Here is a 24,541-nt window from a genome sequence, read left to right on the forward strand (position 1 = left end):
CTACTTTGTAGTCTTTGAAGTGTTTTGTTTCAGCAAAATACATCTAGCTTTTCCTGACAAATTGCAAATGGATCAGTGTATCAGACTGATAAAATTGGACATACAGTGGTATATAGTGATAACGTTATTTAGGCTTTATAAATTAACAAATCACATCATCCCAGTGAGACTGTTTACAGGCTAGTAAGAATTTTATGGCACACTTTATTACCATTATAGGTAAGCTGTTTTTGTTCCTTTTTCTCAATTTTTTTTTCAATTTATTAAGATGAAGAGTAATGCACCATTTTGTGTGTGTGTGTGTGTGTGTGTGTGTGTGTGTGTGTGTGTGTGTGTGTGTGTTAATAAAAGTATCTTTTTCTATTCCATTAAAGTTACTTGTTCCTTTTAGGCATCCTAAATAATTTCAAAACTGAAGAGCTGGTCTCACTGCTTGATTCCATTCTTTATTACAGGCCCAGTTTTCCATTTTGACAAGTCAACGCCATCTTGCATTTCCACAAATCCACTTCTTCCTGATCCCTATGAACTGGAGAGGTAATTTCCTCGTATTCCTTGTCTGTCCCTTGCTTTTTTTTAATAGCTGCTTGACCCACTGTAATCCTCTGGTAAGAAGGGTAAAATGAGTGTGAATCTGCTTCCTTGATGACCTCTGCTGCTACTTTCCTACTAATAGCATCTGCTTGTATTCTGTGGACTACCACCCAGTCCTTCAAGGCTAGACATATTCTTGAAAGCATCAGGCCTTCTGTAGTAAAGAAGCCATGAACAATAATGTAGTTATGCTACCTGATAGCACAGAGCAGCTCTGCAGTGCTACCTCAAGCTATAGCGATATAATGTCTTTCTGTGTATGTAAGGATAGAAGAGGCATGTCAGCAAGTGATGAATAATCAAAATAAATAGCTGCTGTTTTGTTTAGTTTATTGCTAAAGGGAGTAGAGGTTGCAGTGTTCTTGATGTATATAAAATAAGCATTTAAATTCTGCTGATTAAAGACATGCATTTCCTGAGTATGGGAAAATTTTACAAACTTTAAATGGACTGTTTACGACCAAATTTAAATAAGTGTGATGAAGGGAGATACTGCCAGCACAGCTATCTGGAATTTTGTAAATAATTGTATGTCATTTGTGAATATCAACATGATTTATGTAAGATGCTTGTGTTACAACTGTATTAGAACTGTGTATGTTGTGTGTGTATCAAACTGGTTCGTACGGATGTGTGTTGAAAAAGTATTTTATAAAGTGTTTGAAATGTATCCAAAGTGTGCCCTGCTGGAAGAGAACAGAAATGTACATGCACTATTGTAACTGTCTAAATGTATATATTTTAACACTGGAAACTGAAATACAGGAGGTTAACTTCAGTCCAGCAAGTTTTAGGAAAATAGCTGAAATTAAATTACTCTATGGGATACACAATAAAATATGGTATCTTGCAGCTAGAGAGACAGCCTGTGCTGAGAAGCTTTCTGTATTGTCTTCGGAGTGAAATAATTACTACCTCTTGAAAGCATAAAGGAGTACAATTGTTTTATGACTTCCAGCATCTGCCAAAGATCTGAGGTCTATGTATTTTCACAGATAGATGCTAAATACTGCCACCTTCCAGCAGTGGGGGGGGTTTCACCTGGGAACTAGAGTCAAATGACAAGAAATGATTTTACTCTGCAAGTTATCCCAGCAGTAATATTTGATATACTAATTTGAGAAGTTTCTTAGTGAGACAGAGCATTCTGTATTCTGTTTGGACCTGGCAACAACTAGAAGATCCAGTCATCACATTTGCCTTGCTCTAATGAAGCAAGTTTCTAGGGAACAGTATAATTCTCAGATACAGTCAGGAACATAGTAAAGCTTAGTTTAGATGTTTTTTTCTTTATTTGAGATTGTACTGCAGTGTTATTTTAAATATTTCCTTATATTACTTTGTTTTTAGTTGATCTGTTTATGTATTCTGCAGGTCAATTCCCCTGAAAAGACAAGGCCATAATTTGCTTAAACCATACTAAAATTTGTGTTGGATACAAAAAACTGTTTCTACATGAGGGTAGAGCTTGAAATGCAGAGAGAATTATGGTTTATGCTAGTGGGGAATCAGTGAACATTGCAAAACTAAATGAAATGTAGTGCACAATATGCAGAAGTGTTCATCAGAGGTATGTGTTTTTATTTATCCTACTTTGAGGTACTTTCTGCAGTGGAGGAAATACTTCAGTAGATTGATCTTTTGCACTTCTATCATGGCTTTTATTTAAATATTGAGCTCCCAAACTTCGGCTATGCGTGCCCCTCATTGAGAGTCCCTGCACTGGGGCAAAGGAAGTACCCAGGATATGCACTAAGCTGTCATGCAGATTAGCTCTCCTAGCTTATGTCATTGAAAAGTTCCCACTTTTTTTCTGTTTACCCCCATGCCTGCAGACCATCAAGCCGCTCATCAATCAGTCAAACAATACTGTCCCAGGAGGGGAGGTAATATTATTCAGGCAACTGTGTGGGTATTTTGTGCTCTCACTGGCATCCCAACAATGAAAGCATTGTTTTAGGCCTAACCCCCACCCCTGGTGATGTGAATATTTGCTTGAACACAAGGGACAGCCTGTGCCCCTCTATCCTCGCATGTACTTTCTGCACATGCTGATAGGACCTCACTTCATTGGTTTGGATGACCACAACCATGTCTTTCCCAGCACTAGCTCCCAACAGCACAATTAGCCTTCACTCTCCAGTGGAGATCATGTCATTAAAACCACAGTGTGAGATAAGTCCTCCCCCCTTTAGTGGCATACCCATCCTTCTAGCCTGTGGCATCAAGTGCCTGAGCCACTAGTTAAACTCTGATCACCTGAGCTGTAGTCAGGGCTTTATCCCTCCATGCCACTGGTGCAGTTAAAAGTTCCCATTTTTGATACCTAAAAAATGTAAGCCCTGTAACTGTCTGCAGTCAATAATGATAACGCAGGTTATGCATACTCAACCTGGTAGACTTATTTGCAAAGATCACCAAACAAATGGGTGAGGGCAAAACAGATCACACTGCCTACCTTGATCTGGCCAAGGCATTCAAAATACCCCACTCGGGCATTGTTGATAAACTCAAGAGGTTGGCTATAAACTCTTATGTGACAGATGGATAGCCAACTGGCTCACAGACAGGATCCAGGAAGTTAGAACTTGGGAGTCCATCTCTACAAAGAGGCCATTCACAAGTGGAGTCTCTCAGGGATTGGCCCTTGGACTACCCCTTTTTTGGCATTTACTTCCCTGAAGTCAGAGCCAATGTCAGGGGTCTCTGGCTGACCAAATTTGCAGACGATTGCAAATTAGGAGCAGTCATAGAATTCCCCACCGATAATAATGTTCTCTAGGAAGGGCTGACAAAGACAAATAGTTTGTCAAAGTCATGAACTAAAACTAAATGCCAAGAAATGCATAATAGTATCCTTGGGGGGAAGTCTTCCACCCCGGTAACTATAATTTCAACAACACACCACTAAGAGTCGAGCCAGTAGTCAGGGACTTGGGGATTCACACAGACGGTTATCTGGCCTTTGACCATCATGTGTCTACAGTAGTGAGGAAATCATTCCATGTTGGCCAACTTATAAACAAAGATATGGTGTCTAGGTCCAAGGAGGTAATTTTTCCACTATATTCAGCATTCATCAAACCTGCCATTGAGTACATTGCCCCATTTGGTATGTACCTAACAAGGCATATCCAACAATTGGAACTTCCACAGACATTCCTCGCTAAAAGAATACAGGACATAAGTAACAGGTCTTATGCAGATCACCTCAAAGCCATGTCCCTTGTATTCCATCTTCTACAGGCTGTTGAGGGGAGATCTATGCCTGGCATACAAAAATTGCTGGACCCCACCCTGATGGACCTCCTGCATATCTGCAAACAAGCAGCACCAGAATTACCCGCTGTAAAGACTTAATCTTGTCTGTGATATAAGTAGGACATGCTGTAGATAGAGGTATGTATCCCAGAAGCTATCACTTCTCTGGAAAAGGCTTCCCATCCATATGAAGCAGTGTTTCTCTCTAAACCAATCCAAGTGTAACTTGGATAGTTATGTTTCTGATGGACACAGGCATCCTGTAAATGGTTCATCTCCCAGACCCTTGCCCTAGTGGTCGTTAATGCAGTAAACACCTATGAACCACCACTTCTCTTTGTCTAAGTCCTAACTGCAACATTGATGGCTGTCACATGTACCAGAATTTTAGCTTCACAACTTGCCAGCACTAGAGGGAAGTCCTTAAGTCCTTCCTTAACACCTGTTTGCCTAGTGTCAAGCAGGAATACCAGCAGGCAGACCAACTTGTGGTCTTCCAAGCAAGAATAAGAAAGGCAAAAGCCAAGAGATTATGAGCTCATCTCTAAATTCAAAATTGGCTATGCTTCAGTCTTTCATAGTGGCATTGAATTCCTCTTTTGCATCATTTTTCTTTAGCAAGAGGTCATCTTCCCACCATATGAGGGTAGCCATAACGTTGATCAGAGTTCTGTCTCCCCACCACCCATGCTTGAAAGCAAGACCATGGTTGCATCTTCTGTACACTTTTCTAAGTGCTAAGTGACTCAGCCTTCCCTTGGATTTCATCAAAATTCGTTCTGAATATGTAATGTTAGTAGATTCTGTAGCACCCCTGTCTGTTCCAAACTGACGCAGATTCAAGAGAGCCATTCTGTGTAATAGATGGGTGTTGGATATAGCTTAAGAGGAGATATGGGGTTGATTATTTGGTGCATTCTCCTCTACAGACCCTTTAGTGTCAATGGAGCAACTGCCTCGTTGCTGGCCACTCGGATTGGAGAGGTCAAAACCGCTATCTCAGAGATGGACAAGAGCAAAGGTATTATTCTCATTTGATTTTGGCCCCTAAGAAGTGTAAAATGTAGATTCATGTCTGATTCTAGACCTGAGTGAAGTTGTTAAGCCACTGTGCTGTCTCAGAGCTTTTGGTGGGAATTAGTAGAACTGGTGAATATACTGCCTTGATGTCCTTTTTTTTTTATCATCCCACCATCGTTTTTTTGCCATGTCATTTATTTTTGTCTCCATCCATGATGACTGTCTCCCTCTCTTTTTTTCTTCAGCCTATCCATTCTGTGTTGCATCTCTGCTGGGGGAAGTACCACAAGCAGGGCAGCTGCGAAAGGTGGATGACTTTATTCCTCCTGACTGTCAGTCTGCTGGCATCTTGATACTCCCTATAATTGTAGCCCCACAGGATTTTACAATTCTTTTCACAGCCCCCAGGGGAATGTACTCCTCATGACCTTGCTGCATAGTGGCCGAGTATGTCCTGGTGCTTATGCTGCTTATCACCCCCTCCCATTTGCTTGATGTTGGCATTCCACAGGGCCAAGCTCCCCTCTCTCCTCACCTGGATAGGTGAGCTGCTGCTGTTCACTTCCACCATCCACTCCTGGCTTCTTGGGTTGCAGTCATGTATTTATCTTTCTGCACCACAGAGATGCAGTTCCATATGCTGCATACATTTCTTCCTTGCCACACTTCCTTTATTGTTGCCAGTTCCATCCATTTTCTTTTGACATCCCTACCCAACTTTCTCCTCTCCACAGCTTTTATTAGTCTTCTCTTTCCAAATGCATTTTTTGCCCCCACTGCCTTGCTGAACTTGAATCTTTTATTTGCGTTACACTTCCTTCCTTCCTTTGTTGATATCATTCCTGTACTACAGTACTATAAAATGCACATTTTTACACAAATCTTTTCCTGTTACATAGTATCTTCTACTGTTCTTATAACCCCTACCCCCCATTCTGTCTGTCCTGCTTCTCATTTTGCTTCAACCTATCCTTGTTCCAGATTCCTCCTTGTCTATGTTGTTTAAAATCCTAACATAAGACATTGTTGCAGGTTCATCAGTTTTACATCACCTGCTGTGTGTGTGGTGTTGTGTTCTGTAGTTGGTTGTATTTTCCAGTATTTTATAATTTTAATGTGATTTTAAATTTTCTCTACAAATTGTTGGCTTAATTCCTACCTTCTTGATGATTCTTGTTTTACATTGATGACTATAATTTTTGATATGCACTCTTGACTGTAAAATTAACTGATTTAATGGAGCTTTTCCCCCTAGGCCTCAAGTGAGATATGGACAGTGCCTTGCCAGACCTCCTAGACAACAAATGCAAATAAATAAACACCAGTATTTGAAAACCAAACAGGAAGCTCTCACACTTATGTTCTGGATGAATTACATTATCAGTATTGAGTGATTCCTTTTTTTATTTTCTCTTGTGTCTTCAGTATGGTTCTAGCAGTGGTGGTACATCAGTTTATGGTGCTACATTACTTCAATGACTAGTTATTAATAGGCATTGTGATGAAAGGAGGTACTGCCAGCACAGCTTGCTGGAATTTTGTAAAAAATTGTGTCATTTGTGAATGTCAGGCTGATTTGTGCAAGGTGCTTGTGTTACAGGTGTATTGGAACTGTATGTCATGTGTATATCAAATTGATTTGTACAGATGTTTGTGTTAAAAAGGGTATTTGTAAAGTGCTTGCATTTGAAATGTACCCGCAGTGTGCCCTGCTGGAGAGAACAGAAGTGTACATGCACTATTGTAACTGTTCAAATGTGCATGTTTTAACAGTCGAAGCTGGAGGATTAACCTCAGTCCAACAAACTTTAGAAAATTATCTGAAATTAAATCACTTTACGGGCTAGGCCGTAAAGATTCCATCTCACAGGTTTCAATGCAGCTAGAGACACAACGTCTGTGCTGGAAAGCTTTCTGTATTGTCTTTCAGGTGAATTAATTACTACTCTGGAAGCATAGAGGTATGAAATTGTTTTATGACTTCCAGCACCTGCCAGAGATCTGAGAAAAAACCCTTGTCTGTGTATTTCTACAGGTAGGTGCGAAGTCCTGCCAGCTTCCAGCAATGGAGGCTTTGCATGGGAACTAGAAGTCAGATGACCAAAAGTGATGTCATTCTGCAAGCTATCTCAGAAGTTATATTTTAGATATTATTTTGAGAAGTCTCTTAGTGAGACAGATCATTATGTATTCTGTCTTGGGCCTGGCAACAAGAAGGGACCATTTACCACATCATCTGCCTTGCTCTGTTAAGTAAGTTAGTAGGGGACAGTGATTCTGTTAGATTCAGTCAAGAATGTAGTAAAGCTTAGCTTAAATATTGTTTTTCTTTGTCTGAACATGTCCTTCAGTGTTATTTTAAATATTTCCTGTGATGTGAACTCTGATGACACTGAATATATACTTAGTATTTTCTTGTTCTCTTATTATTAAATATATTTAAACCTTTCATTGTGGCTGATCTTTGTAGAGATATTTAAGTTTTGAGAGTACTTGCATATTTATTTGGTGACACTGTGTGGGCACTCTTAATAGCCTTTCTCTTGGTCAAACTACCATTTGTATTAATATTAATGTTAACAAAGACACCCTTTGTTAATGGCCTTAAAGTAGCTGGCGAGGGGTCCTGGCGGCAGTGATAACTACCTTATAGTCTGGGCAGAAGGGGTACATAGCTAGTAACCTGTGCCAGCCTTTCCCATCTGTGTGTATGTCTTGGAACCCTGGCTAAAGACTCAACTCTATAGCTGTGCCAGTGGGAAGTCTTACTGGGGATATGGAGAAAGGGGGAGAAACCAGCTCCGGACTGACTGTGGTCCCTGTGTGCTCCGAAGGGAAATTGCACTTGATGCAGAGAGCTGTATCTGGAAATACTGTATTGTGTACCTGTTAATCCATCCAGTAAACGTCCCTCACTGGTGTCAGTGGTGAGGACTGAAGCTCCTTGATTACTGGTTCAGAGCTGGAGGGGTATCGCATATTGGTTGGCAGTGGTGAGATATCTACATCACAGACATCATCCAGAATTCAGAGATGGCAGTACTGTCTTGACTTTTCCTTGGCAGCAGTCATTTGGAGTAAGTATCAGCGGGAGGGAGTACTGTTTGCTCCTGGTCCAATATGAAACAAACATTGAGCCATTCACATCAGAAGTCTGCCTGTGGCTTTTTTAGTATAGCACTTTGGGTGGCATCAAATATTTATTTACACTGCCCCCATGTAGGAGGCTTTACCACCATCATACCTCCTGCTCAAATATTATGACCTCTGGGTCATCCAGCTTCCCTGCCCCCAACACCCCCCCCCCTTTATGTGTCAGGTTGTTCACAAAAAAGCCATTGACACTAGTGAGCTTTGAAAAGAGTCTCAGAATTTTCATGCAGTGCATACCTTTCATAGGGTCGCTTGTTTATCCCTTCCAGACTTGTACTTCCCCCTTCAGGAGAAAGCCCTGAAGATTAGAGAGGTTTTTCTCAATGGTGGCAGATGAGTGCAGGCATATTTTCTTTTTGAACTAATGGTGGAGACTGTTTTCACAGTCCCCTTAAAGCACCTTCCCATGTCACTCTTGGAAGTTGACAGTTTAATGCCATTGCCAGCAGTTCTCATTCCCTCATAGGTCTGCTCAAGTGGTTGAACTTTGCCAGCACTTTTTGATTGGTGGATTTGGTCCCTCGGTTTGTATATGGACTTCCTGTTTTTCCCTTGGCAAGTACAGTAACTTGTGCATCTATGCACAAGTTCATTTTGTCCAGAGCCGTAGGAATTCATTGGTAAAGTATCACCACTTCTTCCACTTCATGCTGAAGTCAGGTTCTTGGCCTTACAGGATCTAGGAATACTCCTGAAATGTAAGCCTCTTCTGGTGAGTTATAACATTCAGGCGATGATTTACTATCTACATAAGTGGGAAAAGGCAGTCTTCCTATATCCTCCACAGGGAGTCAGTCTGGACCTGAGGGTCACCCAGCACTTGTCATAGCTTCTTGTTGGTGTGCTTCCCCAGTAATTCTCACTGTGTTCCTTCTTTTTAAAGTACACCACTCCATCACTCTAGCACTTATCTTTTACGCAAATTAACTGACTGTACTAAACATAAAATTGTTTTAAACTATTAGTTGTCTATCTAAAAATGTACTGTGAACAGCAATGTAGTTGTGTTTTCAGTATCACATGAATTGTAAAATCTGCCAGTTGTTCAGTAACTAAATGTGTGCTTTGCCAGTCTCAGCTGTAATGCTTTTCTCCCTGAGTCTCCAATGAAAATGGGATCTGCCCTATCAGACCATCCTGGTCATCAGATGGAAATAAACAACTAACCATGGTATTTGTCTAAGCCAGCAACTACATCTTTATGGGCAAATCAGAACCTGGTCAGTTTTAACATCTTCGCAGACATGATCACAGAAACAGCTGAGAATAAGTTTAAGTGATCAGAGGAAGCAAGGCACAGATAGTCTGTTCTTGGGTGTAGAGTCTGCCAAAAACTTACTGAACTAAAGACAAAACTGTTTTGATGTGGATGTTCATCCCAGATGACTGCACAGAGAGAGAGAGAGAGAGAGAGAGAGAGCGGTATCAGTTATCCTATTCCATGGAGGTGAAAGGAAGAAGCTCAGGAGATAGTGGACCATTAACCAAACTTAACTTCAGGTAGGATAATGGTCTCAATACTAAAGAATTAACTAATGATACTCTTGTGGACTGTCTGACTGTTTCTGTGTCAGCAGTGTCATGCTCAGATTTCTGCAAAGCCTCCTATTTTATACATCTCATGGTTTGTTTAGAAAAGTTAGAGCATAGGTAGGAGGAAATATTGTTTAGGTGGATTACAAACTGACTAAGTGAGATGGTGTATTATGCAGTACTTAGAAGATATGATTAAAGATCATGTGTAAAGGAGTGAAGTGGAGTATTGCATCCAGCTTAGTGTGAACTGTGTTAGCATCTAATAGTACTCCAAGTGTGAGTATTAACATTACAGTAAACACATGATGTTATGTGATCCTATCTCGCCTACATTCTGTACTGATGGGTTCGGAGCCGATCCTCGGCTCCGACTCCGCATGCTATACTATAGAGCGAAGTCTCTAATTGGCTGAGCTATTCTATATCCCAGGATGCACCACCTCCAATTCCCCAGATCTCGTTTGCCGCTTACAAGCAAAGACGTGGTCTCGAGCTTGGCTGAGCTAAGTGCTTTCTTTCTAAGAATTTTCTGTCAGGAATTTTCTTAAATTTAACCAAAAGCTGTTTTAACGGCTATCTCTGTGTATGATTGAGTTTTTACTGGTTTTATTTTGTGGTAAAATTGTCTTGCAGGGTAAGGTTTCCGTTTAAGTTAGGGGGTCCTTCCCCTTGCGTGTGAGTGAGCCTTCTTGTGTGAGTTTCGTGAGGTGGTCAAGTACCCGTTTTGAGTTAGAGGGTTCTTGGCCCTCCTGTTGTGTGTTTTATTGGTTGGCTTTCTCTTTTTTTATAACTGTAAAGAGAAATTTTTCAAAATAGTACTTGGTTGGATATATTTTTTTCCTGTGATTTTCTAACTGTTGGCATTATGTCTAAAGAGCACAGACCCTCGGGGTTTAAAAAATGTACGAGATGCAACTACAAGATGTCCATAACGGACAATCACTCCCTATGCGTGTACTGTTTAGGCCCCAAACACCTTCAGGAGTCTTGTAGCGTGTGTCACGCTTTTTCCTCTAGAGTCCTCCAAGAGAGGAAAAACAAATTGATACTAAAAGGGCTTATCAAACCTACTTTTGAAGAGGCCTTATCTTCCTCTTCTTCTCCCTCAAAGAAAAAGAAATCGTCGGCTCCGACCAGTCCGTCGGAACCGACCACCAAGAAATGTCGGCAGGCTTCTCCATCGGCTCCACAGACTTTGGAGCTGAGGGCGGAACGGTCTGCCTCGATGCCTCCAGCCTCGACTCCTCTGGCTTCGGAGCCGATGGCTGGAGAGGCGGGTCACCTTCATCGGCTCCGCTGATTTCGAGCCGATGAGTGTTGCCCGCTCAGACTCTTCCCCTTCGGCGCCGAAGACGTCTTCGGTACCGAGGGAAATTACAATGGAGTCTCCTTCTGCACCGATTTTGATCAAGACAATTCGGAGCCGGTCCCCCAGTCCTTCGGAGCCGGTGGAGAAGTCTTCTCGGACCCGTTCGATCTCCTCCCGGTCTTCCAAGATGTCGGATTCGGACATTGACAGGGTGCTCCAAAGGTTGTTTCAGTCTCCAGTCTTCCAAAAGTTAGTTTCAGCTCCAGCCCAGTTGGCATCGAAGCCGATGGTCCACCCTTTAGCCTTGGTTCCTCCTCCAACAGCCTCGGCACCGTTGGAGTCGGTGCTGGTGGAGCCGATGGAGGTGTCCGGGTCGGCTCCGACCCTTACTCCTACTTCGGCCTTCGGGTCGGAGTTCGGCACACGGACCTCTTCGGTCGGCCCCGGGGGTGACACTTCAGGACCGATGTTTTTGGTTCTGAGTCTCTCGGTGCGTCGGCTGCGGGAGTGCCGTCTGCTGTTATGTCTTTGGGGGTTGGACCTTCCCAGGATTCTGGGGGTCCGGCCTTTAGAGCCATGAGGAGTGCTTTGGCCAAATCTTCTTTGGCTATCTCCACCGTCTCCCCGGCACCTTCCCTGGGCACGGAGACTGGTTCCTTTGTAGTCCCCCTGTCTCAAGACAGTGGAGCCCTGGGGCCTGAGGTCACCCCTGTTGGGGGTCCCCCTCTTCCTGGAGGTCCCTCTGAAGAGTCTTCGGAGGAACCCCCAAGAAAGAAACAGTGCAAGAGGAAGCACGGCGACTCCACTGACGAGTCTCTCACCTCGGACACCGATCTTGATGATGCGGAAGGGCCCCCCAAGTCGTCCTAAGATGATGTCTCCTTTGCGGACATCCTGGAAGTCCTCAAACAACGAGGCGGCTGGCAGACCAAACCCCTTCCTCTGATGAGTCGGTGTTCCTCAAGGCCTTCGGGGCTCAGCAGTTTGCCTCCTGGGTGTCTCCGCCCTTCGATGAGCTCCTAGATTTGATCTCTCGAAGGGCGTGGGAACATCCAGATTCTGTGGAACCGGTGCCTGCTCGCCCTAACAAATTTTTGTCAGCGCCCCCGGAAAAGGAATTTCTCACCAAGGGTGTGGCTGTGGATGCTCTAGTGGTGGCATCTGCTACCCAGCAAGATGTAGCAGAGGCTTCGACGTCCGTCCATCCTCCTAATAAGGAGTCTAGGAGCATGGACCGGTACAGGAAGCGCACCCTTACTTCAGCGGCCTTTACCTTAAGAAATTCTTAAACAGAGGGGTGGCTGGAAATCCCTTAACCCTACTGATGATGAGTCAGTCCTTCTGAAGGCTTTTGGGTCTCAACCATCCACCTCTTGGGTGTCTCCACCCTTTGATGAGTTGATTGAATTACTCTCTCAAAGGGCATGGGAGTCCCCGGATACCACAAAGCCTGTTCTCAGGAGGCCTAATAAATTTATAACTTGCTGTTAAGACAAAACCTTTCTAACTAAAGGAGTGCCAGTTGATGCCATGGTGGTGGCAATGGCCACCAAGAAAGAACTATAAACATGTATGTCTGTTCATCCTCCTAATAGAGATTCCAGGATCATGGACAGATATGGGAAGCATAAGTTTAGTTCAGCAGCTTTTGCCTTTGATTGCTGACCTATCCCACACATTTCACTAGGTTAAAATTGGATCTCCTGAAGGAGCTAGGAGATACCTTGCAGGTTTCAGTAGCTGCGGAGGTTTCAGACAAGGTAAATTCCCATCTCTCTACTGTTAATTCTGTTGTGAACTCTTCCATGCCTCTGGTGTCGTATGCAGCTGATGGAACGAACAGAGCAGCTGGTACAGGAATTGCCCTTAGGAGACATTCCTGGATATGCCTGTATTCCTTTGTGGAATGCTTTAAGTCTTCCTTTGTTAGCACACTTTTTGATGGCTAGTCCCTTTTTGGACTGAAAGTAAAGGAAACGCTTACCAGGACTGAGAAAGATGGAAGGACTCTGTCTGCCATCTGAGTACATTTTTCTACCCCGATTAGACCTTACCCAAAAGGGTGGGGGGTGAAAAGATGTGGTTCTGCAAATCTCAAAGATCTTTCCAGGACACTCATGGTGAACACCTCTCTAGTGGCAGAGGAGAGGGAAATAATGGAAGATGCCATCCACGTGGCAGAGGGAGGTCTGCAGAATCAGGGCGACCAAGATCAGTTCTTTGGGAAGCCCTATCAGCGCTGCTGCGAGGAGTCCCAACTGTCCATCTCTGGAGGCAGTCGGGGGGGGGGGGTGGGCTTTCTTTGTACGCAGATGCCTGGCTAAAAATAAAAGACAGCTGGGTACAAAATATCATATCCAGAGGATACTCAATTCTTTTTGCTACACTGCCCCCTCTTGTGAAAAAAAATCCCAGATGTCCCACCCAGTCACAGGGAACAAGCAGCCATAGAGATCCAAGGGTTACTGGAAAAAGAGTCATCCAACCAGTCCCACCAGACCAGAGAGGATCAGGAACTTACTCAAGGTTCTTTTTGGTTCCAAAGAAAATGGGGGACTGAAGACCTATTCTAGACCTCAGCAGACTAACAAGTCAGTAAAAAAGACAAAGTTCCTGGTGGTCACGTTACAGTCAATACTCCCCTTTCTGGGGAAAGACAATTGGATGCGCTTGATAGATCTCCAGGATGTGTACTACCACATAAAAATGGACAGGCCATCCAGGGATCATCTACGCTTCCTGCTGGGAGCCAGTCATTACCAATATCGCGCTGTGCCCTTTGGTCTCACTACAGCCCCCAGAGTGTTCACCAAACGCATGGCAGTATTTATTATTTTATTTATTTTACATTTGTTAGCCGGGAAATTCCAACTGGACCAGGTCCATTTTCAGCGGAGGCCCAGGGAGAAAAGCTCCAGCATGAAGTTATACAAATACAGTGCATCCAGCATAATACACAAAACAGGTTACATCATGTATGCTGAGCATAGTAATATAACAAGAAATTAATAAAAACACTCCAGGTAAAAGAAGATATAGAACATAGGTAAAAGTCAATGTTAGTTACAGCACATCCAGCATAATACACAAACAGGTTTTATCATATATGCTGAGCATAGTAATATAACAAGAAATTAATAAAACACTCCAGGTAAAAGAAGATGTAGAACTTGGGTAAAAAGACAATGTCAGTTATACATTGGTAAGAGAAGAAAATTTATCAAGTAAGATTTTATAGTTAAAAGTACCCTTTCAGATGACCAAGCCTACAGGGGATCACAGATCCAGCATGTGATCAGAGAGGAGTTTGGGGATTTAATAGTAGTATGGATAGGGTTATGTGATACAAGGACATAACCTGGTACTAAGAAGGTGCAATTTGAGGGAGTTTTTAAATATGGATGTGGAGGGGGCAGTGGACACGGATAGGGGAAGATAGTTCCAATTTCTGGCAATGGTGTGAGAGTAGAGCACTTTCCCTGCATTATTGTTAGCCTTGGTGATGGAGAGGACAGATTTTTCACTGGATCTTAGGTACTGGTTTGCGGTATAGACAGTAAGTAGGTTGGATAATGAAGGGTTTTTTTTTCAGGATATTTGAAAATATTGTAGGCTGTGCCCAGCTGGTGATAGTTAAGTAGCTGTGGTAGCTCAAGCCATTTTAGTTCTTTTAGTGCAGCACAGTGATGGGTTCTATAGGTTGAGTTAGTAGCAAACTTGGCTATTTTATTGTAGCACGATTCTAGTTTGTCTAGGTCACATTGTCTGATTTGGGTAAAGATTGATGCTGCATATAATAGAGTTGAGAGGAGGTGGCTTTGTGCAAGATTGACTCTTGCTTTTTGTGAGAGAAAGGACCTATGCTTGTATAGGGAGCCTAGTTTTTTGTGTACTAGTTTTATGGTACATCAGATGTGAACATCAAAGTGGAGATTATTATCTATTTCAATGCCCAGAAGTTTGGTGTGGTTAGAAGGGGAGATGGTGGTGCCGTCCTTAGATGCTATGGTCAAGGAGAGTTTTTTTTTTTATCTATTGGGGGTAAATAGCAATTTTGTCTCTTTGGAATTTAGAACTAGTTGGATATCTGATGTCCATTTTTCTACTGAGTTAAAGGTATCCTGAGTGAGTGTATGTAGGGTGGTGGGAGATGAGGCGGAGCAGATCAGGGTTGAATCATCCGCATATTGTATGAGTGTGGCATGTTGTGTATTGAGGTTATTTGTGAAAATAGAGAATAGCGGGCCCAGTATGGAGCCCTGTGGGACTCCTATGGTGGTTGGAAGTTGTGTAGACAGAATTCCTTTTCAATGGACTGATTGTTGCCTGTCAGATAGGTAGCTTCTGAACCAGGCTATAGTAGAGGAGGTGTAGGATAATGATGTTAGTGAGTCTAGTAGAATGGAGTGGGAGACCATATCAAATGCTTTTGAGAGGTCTAGGAAAATGGCTGATACATATTTGTTATCATTCCTGTGAAGGTTTATATAATTAGTGAAGGATAGAAGGGCTGTGGTAGTGCTGTGATGTGGACTGAAACCATGTTGTGTGTTAGATAGTAGATTGTGTGTGTTAAGAAATGTCATCACTTGCAAGTGGATGCATTTCTCAAGAATTGTGGATAAGGGGCAAAGGATGGCAATAGATCGGTAGTTGCAGAATTCGTAAGAATTACTTCCTTTATGGAGAGGAATGATGTGATAAACTTTCCAGAGTTTGGGTATGTAGGCTTCTAGTATGGAACGGTTGATAAGGATGGAGACAGGATATGATAGGGAGTCACTAGCCATTTTTAGGTATGCAGCAGGTATGTTATCAGCTGCCAGTGTGGTTGACTTTAGTTTTAGGAGGAGTTTTTTGATAGTTGAGGTGGGCACTGGTGATAGGCTAAAAGAGGGGGTGGTATGGGATAGGTTAGGTTGTGATTGAGGTAGACTGTTTTTGGTTATTTGACTGAACAGGGATAAGATGGATTTAGTAAAATGGTTATTAAATTGAGAAACTATGTCTAGGGTATTGTTAGTAGATCTGGGTGCTGGAGTTGTGGTTTTGCCTGGCTTTAGTAGGGAGTTAATGGCATGCCAGAATTTTTGTGGATTATTTGAATATTTCCTTTGGGTGCTAAGAAAATAGTTTGTTTGTTTACTTTGGATTCAGCCTTGGCCTTGATGTTCATCGTGTTTCACTGTTGTAGTCATTACACTAGGGTTATCCTGCTGGCAGGCTACACGCAGTCGGCCTGAATTCCAAAGTCCTGGTCCATCGTCAGTTGCTGTCACCTCTTCCCTGATGTCAGTGCGCCAGGGGTATATAAGATGCAGCCGATGCCATTTTCTTCGGTCTTTCTTGAACACGGTGCCCGAAGCAAAAGCAGTTCGCAAGTGCCGGTCGGCCGACTCCTGAGATTTTCTAAACGAATTTCAGATCCGAAGTCTTCAATAAAGCTAAGTACCCCATTGGGGAAACTTTTTTCTTGCGCCAAACCGATGTCAGAAAACGTTAACAATTGTATTTCTTGTGGGATGCAAATACTTCATAAGGATTTTCATTCTTACTGTATTCCTTGCCTAGGCCTTGACCATGATGTTGCTAGCTGTCGGTTTTGTGCTAGATTTAACCAACGCACTATTAAGCGTCGGTACAATTTTGCCTTTCATTACTTTGGCCAAAGGTTTAATTATATAATGCCGTCATAACAGCCAATGATCAGAGTTTATAAAAAGCGCAAGGAAAAGGACAGGCATCCGAGATCCAAAACCGATGATGAGACCTCCGCTAGGCCAGTCGCCGGTTCTCAGTGAGGTGCTTTCGCAGCCCCTAATGCCCACTACCTCAGAGCCACAGGCCGCTACCATCTCCCACGTGGAGACAGTTAGGCCTCTGGATACTCAAGGTATTGGACACTCGGAAACTATTCCCTCAGATGGGTCTGGAGCCGCTGAGCAGGTATCAGCTTCTGAGGGTGTTTTCAGGCCTACACAGTTATATATTAAGCCAACCTCAGCTTCCAAGACAAAGACTAAAACAGCTTTAAAGACAAAGAAACAAGTACAGCATTCTCTTGGGCAAACTTCCATGCCTAAAAATCCGATGCTTAAAATGGCCGAAGACCTAATTACTTTGATTAGGGGTTCCCATCCCACTCCTGATAAGAGGCCTAGGCAAGACACAGAATATGACTCCTCTAGTCAGATTTCCATTTCCTCTGAATCCTCTTCAGAACAGGAATACTCTCTGCCTCCCTATGAGGATTCTGATGCTGAAGAATCTATCCCTTCAGCTTCTCCTCCTGAGGATTATTCTTTTGGGGAAACCCTGCATACTATGAGAGAGCATTTCCATTGGGAGAGCCATGATTACTCAGAATCAAAGAAAAGGCTCAGACTTTCTTCTACTTCCCCAGCATAGACCTCTTGCTATTCCACCTGTTTTAGACATTGTAGATGATGTATTCTCATAGTCTGGCCTATCTCCTGACTCTTTGCCTCCTGCACTTGTTAAGCCAGACAGATACTACAGGGTTCCAGACTCTCACACATTTCTTTACAAAAACCCTGCTGCTGACCCAGAAACAATATCTCAGGGTCCCAAAGGGGTCAAGGCCCCTACAGCTAAAAACCCTGTTCCCTCAGATAGGGATTCTAGGTCACTGGACAGATGGGGGAAAAAAAGTTTACACGTCTGCCACCTTGGCTGTAAGGGCTTTAAATTGTCAGTTTCATATGCTTAAATATCAGCAATACTTAATGTCACTGCTAAAGCAGAAAATGTTGACATTCTGAATGTTCTGAAAATACGGAATTGCAGGATTTATTGCATGCAGCTGAACAAGTGGGAAAGCATACTTTGCAATGTGGTTTTGATTCACTGGAGGCCTCCTGTAGGGCTGCTGTTACAGGTTCTTTTATTAGAAGGCATGCTTGGTTAAAGGAACAGAATCTGCCTGATCATGTTCAAGCAAAATTATTGGATGCTCCATTACAGCATGAAACTTTGTTTGGTGTTAAGGCAGAAGAGGTGTTGAAGAAAATGGAGGATAAAGCGAAATCTATGCAGACAGTAAAGGATTTCTTACAGGTACAACCTCCCAGATTTAGCAGGAACTGACCTAAGAATTAGTCCTTTCCAGTGTCAGACCACAGAGGCAAATACAGGCGCCCTAGAGGCAGACAACAACCCCAGGGCTCATATAGGCCCAAGCAATGGGGTGCTACTACCTCCAAAATGGAGAAGACAAATCACAGCCATATAGGAAACAGTCCCAGTGACTTTCCTCTGCCAATGCCAGGCACTTATCTTTTGGCAGCACCCTTAGGAGGAAAGCTAGCACTTTTTTCACAAAATTGGCACATAATCACCCAGGACAAATGGGTCTTAAACATAGTCTCTCAGGGCTACAGGTTCCACTTTCATACCCTTCCAAAGGCAAAAGGTATGCCAGACCTGCCACACAATCAATGGGCAGAGGTGCAAAAACAAGTTTCATCTTTCATGGACATGAGGGCTATTCAACCAGTACCACAGCAAGAGCAGGGACAAGGATTTTACTCAAGACTTTTCGTAGTACCCAGAAAGGGCAAAGCTTGGAGACCCATTCTGGACCTGTCTATTCTAAACACTTTTTTGGACATTCCAAAATTCAAAATGTTGACTCTGCAGCAGCTTCTGCCCATGATGGGCAAGAAGGCTTGGCTTGTAACGCTGGAACTCAGAGGCATACCTGCATGTCCCAATCGGACAATATTGCAGAAGATACCTCAGATTCATAGCTGGTTCAATGCACTACCAATTCTCTGCACTGCCCTTTGGCTTATCTCTGCACCCAGGGTCTTCACAAAATGCCTGGCTCCAGTAATTGCTTTTTCAGACAAAGAGGAATTCAAATATATCCGTACTTGGACTGCCTTATTCAAGCAGAGAACAAAGACATTCTACTTAAGCATCTGGCCTTTGTAAAAAGATTACTAAATTGCCTAGGGTACAAAGTAAACGAAAATAAATCAAAACTAGTGCTCTCTCAAGAGATAATATTCCTGGGTGCAAGCTTAAATACAACTGCCCAGATGGCTTATCTCACGCCAGACAAACAAAGGCAACTGACTTCATACTTCAAAAGCATGGCAACAAAGACCCAGTTATCTGCAAGAAAAATTCTGCAGGCTTTGGGCTTCATGGCATCCTGCATTCTGCTAATTCCATATGCAAGACTGCATATGAGGAAGCTACAATGATACCTAAAAAGTGTTTGGACTCAACATTGCCACAGCCTGGAAACAATAATTACTCTCATTCCCTGCCTGCAATAGGAGTTTCGATGGTGGGCACAGGCCTGTCACCACAACAAGGGACAGCCATTCACCTTACCCACAGCCTGGCAAACACTAACATCAGATGCATCAGATTATGCCTGGGGGGCCCACATGGCAGGAAAATGTGTTCAGGGCATATAGCCCGCAAGCCAAATGCATCTTCATATCAATCAAAAAGAGATACTAGCTGTACAGAATGCCCTGACAGCCTTCAAGGAATTACTCCATCCAGGACAACTACTGATAAAAACGGACAATATTACAGTCATGTGGTACATAAGCAAGGAGGCACTCATTCCTACCCCCTCTGCAGACATGCCATGACGTTGTGGAACACAGCATTGACCTATCAAGTGCACCTGCAAGCACAATTCCTGCCAGGAAAAACAAATACCCTGGCAGACGAACTAAGCAGAAACTTCATGGACCTTCACAAGTAGAAACTAGATCCACAAGTCTTCAGCACGATAACAAGGAAATGGGGATGCCCAGACATAGATCTATTTGCCTCCCCTCACAAATGCCAACTACAGAGATTCTGCTCAAGGACTTACCACGAACAAGCATGGAAAGTGGATGCTCTATCATTCAGCTGGAAAACCCTTACAGTTTATGCCTTTCCTCCTCTGTCCTCCCCAAGGTACTACTAAAGGTCAGACAAGAGAAGCCAAAAATGATACTGATTGCCCCAGACTGGCCATGCCAGCACTGGTACCCAATCCTAAAGAACTTGTCTCAATGCCCAGCCTGGACATTACCTCAAATTCTTCATCTGCTGACCCAACAAAACAATCAGATCCTGCACAGCCAACTCAAAACACTAAATCTGGCTGCATGGCAGATATATTATGATCATTCAGGACACACCTCTCTCTAAAGCAGTTATGGATGGTATTTTGGAGGTCAAGAGGCCCAGCACCAGAAAATCTTATGCAGAAAAATGGAAGAGATTATGTGCTTTGAACCAGGCACAAGGAATTGACGCACTTGTACCAAATATTCCTCAGATTTTACAATACCTAACTGAGATGCTGGACAAAGGCCTTTCCTTCTCATCAATTAAGATCCATGCTTCTGCTATTTCAGCTCAATACGGACCCACCTATTTTTTTCGCATCCACTGCTGAGGCAGTACCTCAGAGGAGCCAAAAACATAAGACCTCCAAGGAGAGCACCAATACCTACATGGGACCTCAATTTTGTCTTGGAAAAGTTCACACTGCCTCCTTTTGAGCCAGCCAATACAGCCGACATAAAGCTCTTATCATGGAAAACGGCTCTGCTCCTAGCAATAACTTCAGCAAGAAGAGTCTCAGAGTTACAGGCATTAATGGCTGTGGAACCTTTTATTTTCCATCCGGACAGGGTTTCTCTGAGGACAAACCCAACATTTATGCCTAAGGTAGTGTCCAGTGTGGCTCTTAACCAAACTATTCACTTGCCTACCTTTTATCCAAACCCACAGAATAAAGGGGAGATACTTCTGCATTCTTTGGACATACACAGACAGCTACGCTTCTATTTGGGCAAAACTAAAGCTTTCAGAAAGACTGAGCAACTTTTAGTGGCATATGCTGCAGGAACACAAGGAAAGGCCATTTCAAAGCAGACTATTTCAAAATGGATAGGCCACTGCATTCATTTCTGCTATTCACAACATGGCAAATCACTGCCTAAGGGCATTAGGCCACATTCTACCAGAGCAGCAGCCACTTCAGCAGCCTTCCTCAGAGGAGTACCAACCAAGGATATTTTGGAGACTGCAACTTGGTCTTCAGTGCACACTTTTACAAAGCACTACCTCTTACCTCTTTACTCTAAATCCAGAGCAGGCTTTGCCACTGCAGTTCTGCAGGGCCTCCCAGCCACTCCTAATTCTATTTAGGCCCAGCCACCCAACCTCAGTTTTGGGATTCAACCCAAGTGTAATGAGTGCAACAGTGAAACACGATGAACATAGTACAGTTGTGTACCTACCATAAATGTAGATGTTCGAGTGTATTCACTGTTGCAGTCCAGGTTACCCTCCCTCCATCCCCCTTTTCATTGCTGGAACTTATCTGTACTTCTCTATTCTATACAACCTATGTGGTGTATTTGCTTGTAGATGAAGGTAATGTTTTTGTTATTGCATGCTTTTTTATAAGCAAAATTATTAGCCTACCCTTTTGGGGGCACCTGACATCTGGGGCAAGAAAATCTGAAGAAAATGGCGTCTGCTGCATCTTATATACCCCTGGCGCACTGACGTCAAGGAAGAGGCGACAGCAACCGACGCCAGACCAGGACTTTGTAATTCAGGCTGACTGTGGATAGCCTGCCAGCAGGATAACCTTAGTGTAATGACTGCAACAGTGAATACACTCGAACATCTACATTTATGGTAGGTACACAACTGTACTTTTCTAAGCTGTTGATAGTATTGCCTGGAGCTAGGGGGTTTGTCAGTTTTCCTGATTTTCAAGGCTTTATCTCTAGCTTTTAGTAAGACTCTGGTGTTCCTATTTAGCCAGGGTGCGTAGTTGGCTTTAACTCTGATCTTTCTGCTGGGAGCTAGACTGTTAAGGATGTTAGAGAAGATAGTATTGAAGTAGTCTACTGCCTGATCTAACCGAAGTGTCCATTGTGGTTCCCAGTTGCAGTGGCTTAGGACAGTATTTAGGTATTGTGGGGTAAGGTTACGGTCATCTCGTACGAATTTGTAGACTAACTGGTTTGGGGTGATTGGAGTGTTTGTGGAGTAGGAAGGTCGGGAAGATGATCACTTAGGTCATCTGGGAGACAGCCTACTGTATAGTTTTGTTTGGGATAGTTGGTTAGTGTCCAGTCCAGTATGGATTCTCTTTTTCTCATCTATTTTAGTTGGTTCTTCAGTTAGTTGAGAGAACCCATATAGATTGATATGTGTTGAGGAGCTGCTGGAGTTACAGGCTGCCCAGTCAGTGTTAAGGTCTCCTAGTAGGATTGTTTCCTGAGGTAGATTGTCCTTTGTCCAGTGTAGGATGTCTTCTATTATGAGTGAGTTGTTGCCTGGAGGTATGTAGCAGCATATTATATTGATCTTCTTGGTGTTTCTTATGTATATGACAGAAAATAGGACTTCAGCATTTTGAAAAGTGGGTGGTGTAGTGTGCAGGAGCTAGAGGTTGAGTGTTTTTAAAGAGAATGTCTACTCGTCCTCCTCCTTTCCTGTTTGTTCTATCAGATCTAAGTGCATTATACCCTGGGGGAAGAAAGTCTTCATCTTGATACTGGGTTTAAGCCAGGTCTCTCTAATGGTGAGTATATCAGGGTTGTAGTGGGCTATGAATGCATGTAGGTCTGTTAGCTTGTTGGTAATACTTCTTATGTTGAGATTTAGGATTAGCAAGTCAGATGTTTGTCTGGCTGAGAGGGGACCTGGAAATGGGTGAATGTCACCAGAGGTTAGCAGAGTTTGTAGGAGTGTCAGTATGTGTTTTAGTCAGTAGTCATGGCTCACCTGAAATGTTTGGGATTCCAGGTGTTTCCATACCTAGATGACTGGCTCCTCATTGCCACCACCAGGCATCAACTCATACACGCAAGGGACACAACTTTAAATCTCTGCAGTCAATTAGGAATTACCATAAACTCAGAAAAATCTGCCTTGTCGCCATCGCAACAGACCGTTTTTATAGGAGGAAAACTAAATACAGTCTTGATGACCTTAAGTCTTCCTCCAGAAAGTGTTTGTCTTTTACGAAAACAAATCCTAGACCTGCTTCCAAAGACAAAAGCCCCAGTCTCAGTGGTACTCAAATAGCTAGGAACGATGGCGGCAGCGATCATTGCCATTCCTTTGGGTCAGATGCATATGCAAGTACTACAGTGGCTCCTTTTCTCCCAATGGCCCTTTCAGGAACTTCCACTGTCACACCAAATCATGATAACATCCAAGAAGGACCTTAAGTGGTGGCTGACATCTCAACAAGTAACTCTAGGCCATCCATTTGTTCTACCCGCTCCTATAGCCACGGTGACCATGGACGCTTCCTTGATAGGGTGGGGAAGCATTATCAGGGAAGAACAGCCCAAGGCACATGGAAGAAGCATGAGGCTCATATGCATGTCAGTTTTCTGGAGATGAGTGGTACTCCTAGCATTGCAGTCCTTTCAAGACTGTCTCCCTCTCAGAACAGTTGCAATTCAGACAGACAATATGTCAGTGGTCTGGTACATAAACAAACAAGGAGGAACCGAATCTTATCCCCTGTGTTGAGAGGCCTTGAGAAGTATGGCAGTGGGCAACGTCTACCCAGTGCTTTCTGATAGCAGTGCACATCCCGGGGAAATCCAATGTGATAGCAGACAAGCTAAGCAGGGCAATTCTATTGCCTCATGAGTGGTCGCTAAAGAAACAAGTAGTGGAAAGTATCTTCCACAGATGTGGCCAACCTTGCTGCAATCTCTTTGCAACCCCAACAAACATGAAATGCAGCAGCTACTTCACCCTAATTCACCTGCCGGGGGATGCCCCAAGGGATGCACTGGTGCACAATTGGCCCCTGGGTCTCCTTTATGCCTTTCTCCTTTCCCCTCTAATACCCAAAGTATTACAGAAAGCAAAGACTCTGGGAAGGACCATAATCAATAGCCCCTTACTGACCTCATCAAATTTGGTTTCACTTCCTTCAGCTTCATCTATTGGAAGAACCTTGGATCCTAGACCCAGTTCCGGATCTTCTGACCCATTCATCAGGGGCTCTTCATCCTTCCCTTCGCTCCCTCAAACTGACAGCTTGGCTGCTCCAATTCCAAACATAACCAGGTTTCACATCCTCTCAGCCGAGGCTCAACATATTTTAACATTCTCTCCTAAATCATCTACCAGAAAGTTATATCTTAGCAAATGGAAGAGATTTTCTATATGGGCATCTCAGAATGATATTGATCCGTACCTAGCTTAAATTTTATCCATTCTGGAGTTTCTGACTAAACATTTCAATGAAGGGCTGCTGCAGCTACCATTAGAGTTCAATTAACAGCAATCTCGAACTTGCATCTTGGTGTCCAGGGTTCTAATGTCATGTCACATAGATTCTCTAAAGCCTTTCTCAGGGGGTACTATTCATTTGAGACCACCCATCAAAACTCCAGCCATGCCATGGAATCTAAATTTTGTTCTTTCCCAAATTATATTACTCCCTTTTGAACCAGCCTTATTGTGTGATTTGAAATATCTGTCATGGAAGACCATATTTTTAATAGCTATCACTTCTGCTTGGAGGATTTCCAAGTTACAGTTCTTGACCATCAAACCCCCTTATCTGATTTTCCATAATGACAGAGTCTCACTCAGAACTAATCCATCGTTTTTACTCAAAGTTTGTTCAGAGAC

General features: G+C 43.2%; 2 protein-coding genes across 2 annotated transcripts in view; both read left to right on the forward strand.

Annotated features, from left to right (window-relative positions):
- Nucleotides 1–24,541, forward strand: part of SETD7 (SET domain containing 7, histone lysine methyltransferase) — a 1,173,783-nt gene that overhangs the window by 886,550 nt on the left and 262,692 nt on the right. The window contains exon 5 of the mRNA XM_044061630.1: nt 456–537. Coding sequence (XP_043917565.1) covers nt 456–537 — 82 coding nt within the window. The remainder of the gene's footprint in view (nt 1–455; nt 538–24,541) is intronic.
- Nucleotides 1–24,541, forward strand: part of LOC122793510 — a 1,396,143-nt gene that overhangs the window by 793,899 nt on the left and 577,703 nt on the right. The window lies entirely within an intron of this gene.

The sequence above is a fragment of the Protopterus annectens genome, chromosome 2.part0, assembly GCF_019279795.1.
Source record: "Protopterus annectens isolate FY-2018-M chromosome 2.part0, PAN1.0, whole genome shotgun sequence".
NCBI lineage: Eukaryota > Metazoa > Chordata > Ceratodontiformes > Protopteridae > Protopterus > Protopterus annectens.